This window comes from Camelina sativa, chromosome 11, assembly GCF_000633955.1.
Source record: "Camelina sativa cultivar DH55 chromosome 11, Cs, whole genome shotgun sequence".
Taxonomy (NCBI): domain Eukaryota; kingdom Viridiplantae; phylum Streptophyta; class Magnoliopsida; order Brassicales; family Brassicaceae; genus Camelina; species Camelina sativa.
Window position 1 is genome coordinate 47,944,593 of NC_025695.1, and position 7,821 is coordinate 47,952,413.

General features: G+C 39.7%; 2 protein-coding genes across 2 annotated transcripts; both read left to right on the forward strand.

The window, feature by feature from the left end:
- Nucleotides 141–4,800, forward strand: LOC104727070 (KH domain-containing protein HEN4-like). Its single transcript, XM_010446070.2, has 7 exons — nucleotides 141–734; nucleotides 991–1,944; nucleotides 2,067–2,336; nucleotides 2,831–3,265; nucleotides 3,437–3,513; nucleotides 3,588–3,699; nucleotides 4,233–4,800. Exons 1-7 carry the CDS (start codon nucleotides 141–143, stop codon nucleotides 4,395–4,397), a joined length of 2,607 nt encoding a protein of 868 aa, XP_010444372.1. The 3' UTR covers nucleotides 4,398–4,800.
- On the forward strand, nucleotides 5,611–7,173 carry LOC104727071 (uncharacterized protein C6C3.02c). The gene is made up of 5 exons (XM_010446071.1): nucleotides 5,611–5,721; nucleotides 6,035–6,091; nucleotides 6,201–6,287; nucleotides 6,419–6,588; nucleotides 6,857–7,173. The coding sequence occupies exons 1-5, from the start codon at nucleotides 5,700–5,702 to the stop codon at nucleotides 6,953–6,955; spliced, it is 435 nt and encodes a 144-aa protein (XP_010444373.1). The 5' UTR covers nucleotides 5,611–5,699; the 3' UTR covers nucleotides 6,956–7,173.

Below are 7,821 nucleotides of genomic sequence, written 5' to 3' on the forward strand. Positions count from 1 at the left end.
GCATAATGCGGTTATAGTTCGGTTATACAGCGCAAGTTAGCAACTTAGCGTTAAAGACCGCCCAAAGACTTCTCCCGAGTCCCCCTCTGCGCCGGAAACCGCCGTGAGGAGATTACAGAGAGAGATAGAGATCCGAGATCATGGAGCGAAATAGCTTTAATTTTCAAACAGAGAAGAGATCTGGAGCGTTCGATTCAGGCTCAGGTTTGGGATTTTCGAAGAGGGTCAAAACGCATCACACGCAGCCGCTCCCGCCGCTGGTTGTGCCGGTGGGACACGCGGCGTTTCGATTGCTCTGCCCTTTGCCGCAAGTCGGTGCGGTGATTGGAAAATCTGGAAGCGTAATCAAACAGCTTCAACAATCAACCGGAGCTAAGATACGGGTCGAGGAGCCTCCGTTTGGATCTCCGGATCGGGTCATCACGATCATCGCACAAGTGAATTCGAAATCAAGGGTAAAATTTGGTGTTAGTAACAATGAGTCGGAGAAGGAGGAGGAAGTTGAGGTATCTAAAGCACAAGGAGCTTTGATTAGAGTTTTCGAACTTATAGCGGCGGAAGCGAATAGTGATACGGCCGTGTGCCGATTGTTGACGGAGTCTAGCCATGCGGGTGCTGTGATAGGCAAAGGTGGTCAAATGGTGGGGAGTATTAGGAAAGAAACTGGCTGCAAAATTGCGATACGCACTGAGAATTTGCCCATGTGCGCTGACGCTGATGACGAGATGGTGGAGGTAAGCATTCAATATTGATACAAAAAGTTTCGTAATTTGCTATATTGAGTTCTGGAGTCTAGTTGCCCTTTTCCGGTTTAGGATTTGGATTCAAGTTTTATCAGTCATTAGAACATTTTTGTGCCTGAAATAGAAAGCTATGAACATCTCTTTGGATAAAAGTTTTGAGCTGAAATGTTGGTTTAGAACGCTATAGATGCTTGATTTTTCAGATTGTAATGTATTGTTTCTCATATTGAGTCATCAACCATGGCAGATTGAAGGAAGTGCTATCGCTGTGAAGAAAGCTCTTGTATCTATCTCCCGCTGCCTGCAAAGTTGCCAATCAGTTGAAAAGATAAGGGTGGTTGGAAACAGACCCCTTGAAAAAGAGTCTCAAGCATCTTTGCATAGACCCATAGAAACAATCATTCAGGAGTCACTTCCTAGGTCCGTCGAAGTTAACCCTTACGATTATAGACAGAGAAAAGATGAGATGTTTCTTCGGGGCAATTTAGGTCGGCCTAATGATGTGATGCCGCTTCCACGTGATGCTTTGCATCATAGGCATATCGAGGTGGACCTTCAGGGTACTTTACGCAGGCATATTGAGGCAGACCGGCAAGATTCTTTACGCATGCATGCTGAGGCAGACCGACAGGATGCTTTACGCAGGCATATGGAGGCAGACCGGCAAGATGCTTTACGCAGGCATTTTGATGTGGATCCTCGAGAAACGTTATACAGGCCTTCTGATGTTGTCAGGGGAGATGTTTCTCGACAGTATAGAGAGAGGGATGATTCTCATGATTTCTTGCATAGGCCTTTCGAGATGGTTCAACGTCGTGATACTATGGGCATGGCTTTTGAGTCATTTCCACATGATGGTTTTGGAAGGCCTACTGACACAATCCCACAAGAAACTCTTAGTCGGCCAAGTGCTGATTTTCTTGTACATCGTTATTCAACTCTCGATACACATCCTCACAGCATAAATACGTCTGCTCCAATGACTAACGCTGCCACCAGTAAGCCACCTCTATCAGAAGTGGATGTTGTGAACCAAGATGTGGTTTTTAAGATACTTTGTTCCACTGAAAATGCTGGCGGAGTTATCGGGACTGGGGGTAAAGTTATCAGGATGCTTCATAGTGAAACAGGTGCCTTCATTAATGTGGGAAATACACTTGCTGACTGCGAAGAACGTTTGATTGCAGTAACTGCACCAGAGGTCGGTCTTCTTCTTTTTTATCATTTTTTTTTTATCTCTTCCCGTTTTCATAAATGCTGAAGTAATATTGTCCTATCTATTGACTATTCTTGTTTAACAATTGTTGCTTGTTCATCATGTAGAACCCTGAATGTCAAACCTCGCCAGCCCAGAAAGCTATTATGCTTGTTTTTTCTAGACTATTTGAGCTTGCCACTAAAAAAATCCTAGACAATGGCCCAATGACATCTATCACTGCACGGCTTGTTGTCCCAACAAGCCAGATTGGTTGTTTGCTGGGAAAAGGAGGTGTTATTGTTTCGGAAATGCGGAAAGTGACTGGGGCAACGATTCAAATTTTGAAAGTTGAGCAGAACCCGAAATGTGTTTCAGAGAATGATCAAGTGGTGCAGGTACTTACATCTTTGAAACTTCTTCTTCTTGTTCTCTCTCTTTTTTCTCTCTCTCTCTCTCTCGAGCATCGAACTTGGTAGACGTCATACTTGATCATTTGTTGACCTTATTGTTATGGTATAAATTCCAATTACAAGATACTAGTTGGTTAAAAGATCTGCTGTGATCGTGAGAATCTCGTAAATGATTTGTGAAACATAAGATGGAAGTTTGAGATTTACTTTTCATAACCGAGATCCTGTGTTGGTCTCTATTCACCTTGCACGTCTGTCATAAGTATGTGGTATTTAGTTATCTATATTTTCTGAAAGAAATTCAAGCATTCATGCAAACAGAGAGAATCAAATTCAAGCATTCATGTAAACTTAATTGGGATTTTTTTGAACATCTGAATGTTAAAGGACACTGTGGAATGTAATTTTCTTATTATTCTTTTTGGAAGCACCATTTTCTTAAGTTATTTGTCATAAACTCATTCTTTGTTGGCCAATAGATTGCAGGAGAGTTCCCTAATGTGAGAGAAGCCATTTTCCATATTACGAGCAGGCTGCGAGACAGTTTTCTCTCGAACTCAATGAAAAATTCGGTAACCAAGAGCAGTTCCACCTTAACTACAGAGAGAATCTACCATAGACAATCAGATAATCCTATGTCTATTGGGTCTCATCAATCCGTTAGTAATCCACCTACCATCTCTTCAAATCTGCACAGAAGATCTGAGGATTCCTTTTTAAATGGCTCTCATTTTTCAGTTAACTACTCCAGACCTGTTGGCATAGATCCTTACATAAGACCAGAAGACCCGTTTCCTGATAGGTTTAATCCCGCAGCAGGCTATTCTCCTAATTTTGGTCGGCGGTTCACCGTGGACCACAGTAATATCCCCCATCACTTGACTGAAGCCCCATCTCGTTTGTGGGTGTCCCCGGTATGTCTCCATCTCTCTGTATTTTCCCATTCTCTACTTCCTGGTGAACGTAAGTACATGTTAATACTCACTGAGGGATTTCGAGAGTTAATTCTTCCCCTACACACACAGATTTTGGACATTTGGGCTTCTATTTAACTTCTGTACCTGATACACATAGTTTTTATGCAGCCACCGGTAGCTCCAAGAGGCTTATCTGATGCCAGTGGCGGATTATCTTCTGCAAGGGCTGGCCAGGCACTTGGCAGGTAAAAGCACTACAGTTATATGAGATTATTACTCTGATTTTCTATAATTTACATGCTGGCTTGGTCTTTTCTAGTGGACAAAAATCTGCCATCGTTACAAACACAACCGTGGAAATTAGAGTTCCAGAAAATGCTATGAGCTTTGTGTATGGAGAGCATGGCTACAATCTCGAGCAACTGAAACAGGTACGCCTTTCGTTTACAAATCATTTCTTGGTTTGCCCCATAGTGTCATCCAAAGGAAGGTTAGACCATGATTTATTTGCTCCACAAAAGCAGCCATAGGTTTTTAGCTTCCATTGGTTGCTCTTATTTCTTATAATCATATACCAAGAATCAAGAACGGCTGAGAAGAAAACGGAAGTGAACACTAGGGTTACTAAAAAGAAAGCATGAGAAAAGAAAATCCTTATACATAAAATCTTTTTACATGGTGCAAACAACTCTGCCACCATTAATTCAGGTCAATTGGACTATCCTCTCTGATGGATAATTTTACTCAAAAAAACTGTTTTTAAGTCACGAAAACTCCACTGAAGTTCTCCAACCTTTGTTTATAACCCCACTATTAAGTATTACAACTTGGTCGTTGTTTAAAAACGGAATCTTCGCAGACAATATATAGCCCATATGTCTATGAGATGATCAGCTACAAATCAAATGGATAGTCTCATAACAGCTTAAGCATAGCTTATACCATTTGATGTTTGTTCAATCAGATATCTGGTGCGAGGGTCATAGTACATGAACCTTCTCTAGGAACAAGTGACAGGATCATTGTCATATCTGGGACACCTGATCAAACCCAAGCTGCTCAAAACCTCCTTCATGCCTTCATCCTTACAGGGGAAACCTCATTGTCCAGAAAATACAACCTAAACTAGAACCACGCAGTTGTCACCATACAGAAAACAAAAAGAAAAACGAGCTCCTGCATGTTTCTTGTTACATTTTTTTTGTTGGTTTGGATCCTTGAACAGTACAACATCTTTATCATTTTAAGTACTTCGATGGAATCAGCTCAATGCCTTCCCTAAAAATTTCCTCTTGTATCACACATTTTACGACATGGAATTGAGATTGGGATGAAATGAGCTAGAGGAAGAGATCATTGCTATAGAAACCGCAAAAAAATATACAGTAGAGAATAATCTTTACAAAAGGAAAATTTGAGAATGAAGGGGTCATATGTTTTTTTTTTTTTGTTATTGCTCTTTGGAGTGAACTTGCGCAGAATTGCTTTGTAGTTGACTTTTCTTTCTTTTTAAGCTTGTTTCACCTTCTTTAGCTATGAAAAATTGAAAATGGTAGAAACACAACATTGAGTTCCAGAATCAAAGCCAATAAACTGTTATCCGTTACCTCTCACTGATGGTTTTGTGAAACCCTTCACGTTATAGGCTATCACATTCTCAGTTCTCTCTCGTTCAAAACTACCAAATGAGCTGCATCTAAAGATTCTAAACATATTTGCTCTACTCTCTATTCACAATCAGTAATCTAATCAATGACAATAATGATAATAATACAAAGATTTGATGGGTAAAAAGAATCCAGTGTAACCAAACGGGTCTTTTTAGACTGTATGAGTGTTTGCGCAGTTTCGTATGTTTTATTATACACTACATTTGGAGTTATTACAACAACCAGACAGGTTCTCAGAATCAGATGGGGAGAGCCNAAAAAAAAAAAAAAAAAAAAGCATTCAAGACAAAGCTATTATTATTTCCTGTTTGATGCGCTATTTTTTTTGTATAAAAAGATATTATATCTTAGTCAAAATTACGTGTAAAATCTTTTGCTCGAATTGGTGTACTCTGGAATGTTATATTTTCCTTGAAGTCGAAAGTAAAAAATTTGTGTGACTAAAGAGAAGAAGACGGAATAATAATAATAATTCTGATGGACATGTAAACTAAAGTGAGATTTATTGGGCCTTTCTTTATACTTTTAGCCTTTTTAGGTTTGGGACATAACAAAACATAACATACGACGACGAGATTATCAACTTACAACCAATGAGAATCAAACACGCATACATATCCGCGTGTGGTCTTGACCTCGTCTTGTTTCCTTCATATATAAATAACCGCCTCCACCAAATGTTGTTTCCTATTAGCTTCATTTTTTGTTGACAAATCTCTCTCTCTCTCATTTTCATTTCTCCTCTCCTCTCTATCACAAAAATGGGTCGCCGTAGCTCAGGAGGTAATGTTTCTTCTCTTTCCAATTTCAGATCTAATCCGATACTTTTCATTCTCGTTGATGACGGAACCTTCTTGTTTTGTTTTTTGGTCCTCGTTGGTGGTGCTTGTATTATCCCACCCGATCTAGGGTTTACCTTGTCCTCTCGGATATTAGATATAATGAAATCATCATTGTAAAAGTTATTTAGTAGGCCTTTGCTTGGTTTAAATTTTGTAGAAATTTCGAGATAGGGAAGGTTGTGATTCATTTTCAATCTTGGATGCCAATTTTTTTTTATTTAATAAAATATTGTCTTCGTTCGTGTTGTTTGCAGGAAGATCTGCTCCTCGCCCTCGTCCTGCTGCTGCACGCAGCCCAGCTCCTCAATCTGGTATGATATCTAAATCTCGGATAGTTCTCTGTTTTTTTTTTTTTTTTTTTGTTGCTCTTATTAGTTATGACGATTCCAATTGACTTGTTTTGTGGGGTTTTTGTTTCAGTAAACCGTGCACCTCCCCCAGCTACAGTTCCGGCCAGCGGTGGTGGTGGTGGCATGTTCTCAGGCATTGGTTCAACCATTGCTCAGGGTAAATTAATTTTGACCCAGATTTGTCTATTGAGTTTTGTTTTGCATCATTTCTAGGTCTCTCTATAACCAAATTTTGTGTTCTGGAATAGAGTCTTTCGTGACATGTTTGTTTGTGGTGGGGATGATTAGGTATGGCTTTTGGTACTGGAAGTGCTGTTGCGCACAGGGCTGTTGATTCCGTGATGGGTCCACGAACCATTCAACATGAAGCCGTTGAGGCTGCTTCTGCATCTGCTGCTCCTGCTGGAAGCAACATGTTTTCTAGTTCTTGTGACATTCATGCTAAGGCTTTCCAAGATGTATGAGTTTAATCTTTTCCTCATACTGGTCACCCTTTCTCTCTCTCTGTGTATCCTGTTAGGTTCATATTTGTCCGGATTCTAAGTGCATGATATAATTCGTTTGTTTGCGGAACATATAACATAGGTCATTGATTATGGGTTAGTGGTGGTTTGACATAAGTGATGCTTCCGCTTGTTTCCCTTAGTGCCACTTTATTTCCCAACATTAAATAAAATCCAAGGCTAAGTCACTGATTACTGTTCTTTTAAAAATATATGAATGCAGTGCATCGGCAGCTATGGAAGCGAGATTAGCAAATGCCAGTTCTACATGGACATGTTGGCAGAGTGCAGGAAGAACTCTGGTTCCGTGATTGGTGCCTAGAGAGAGTTTCATTTCTTATTTGTTTCTTATCTAAAAATTTATCCAGCTGTGATGTTGCTGAGAATTTGGGAGTCTTTTTATCTAATATGATATTTGTTTTCCAGAACCAGAAACTGCATGTTTGAAGTCTTAATTAAGGGTCATCGTTTGTAAGACTTGGGTTCTTTCCCATTCTAGTCAAATAATGCCAAGGTTGATTTCTTTTGGCTTTTGGGGTATGTTTGCTTTTGTTTTTTTTGCTTGACAACAAATAATCTCAAGCAAGTGTCTTTCAAAATGTTTCCTTTTTTACGAAATTTTGGCGACCCTGTGATTTGGATCTCTTGTGTGGAACAAACTTTACTAGTATTCTTAAGCCCGGCAAAACTTCAATAAATTGTACAGATAAACCATTTTTTTTTTTTTTTGCAGTTTTACCACTTAACTTAAAAGTCATCGCTGTCACATATTGTTATATTAACAAAATGTAAATCAATGTGTAATTTAATCATATAGGGGCTTATCGGATAGTATCTAATCGGATGAACTCACCAATGTTATTACTTCAAACAATAATGATATATATTCATTGTTATTACCCAATTTAGTTTGGGAGAATTTTGGAGCATTTGAGTGAGAAGCTCCCACCAACCTTGCGCACATGTACTTAGCTCGAGATGAACAAGCCGATAGAAGCAGATGACCATACTAGGGACCTCTGAGTGTAGTGATGCACATAAATAAAGGCGGCGGGTTGAAGCAAGAGCTCTCAGAAACCTGTGAGTAACTCCTTGAGTGATGTCAACATGCGCCTCGTTCAAATTGGGCATATTCTCAATTCGACGAGAGTCGTAGACAACATCATCGACAATCTTAAGGTACTCAAG

What these genes read in the sequence shown, in the direction of transcription:
- LOC104727070 (XM_010446070.2), top strand. Translation starts at nt 141, where the DNA reads ATGGAGCGAAATAGCTTTAATTTTCAAACAGAGAAGAGATCTGGAGCG. An exon ending in GCTGGCCAGGCACTTGGCAG is followed by an intron (nt 3,514 to 3,587) that starts GTAAAAGCACTA and finishes GGTCTTTTCTAG; the next exon opens with TGGACAAAAATCTGCCATCG. An exon ending in ATCTCGAGCAACTGAAACAG is followed by an intron (nt 3,700 to 4,232) that starts GTACGCCTTTCG and finishes TTGTTCAATCAG; the next exon opens with ATATCTGGTGCGAGGGTCAT.
- LOC104727071 (XM_010446071.1), top strand. Translation starts at nt 5,700, where the DNA reads ATGGGTCGCCGTAGCTCAGGAG. An exon ending in TGGTTCAACCATTGCTCAGG is followed by an intron (nt 6,288 to 6,418) that starts GTAAATTAATTT and finishes GGGGATGATTAG; the next exon opens with GTATGGCTTTTGGTACTGGA. An exon ending in ATGCTAAGGCTTTCCAAGAT is followed by an intron (nt 6,589 to 6,856) that starts GTATGAGTTTAA and finishes ATATGAATGCAG; the next exon opens with TGCATCGGCAGCTATGGAAG.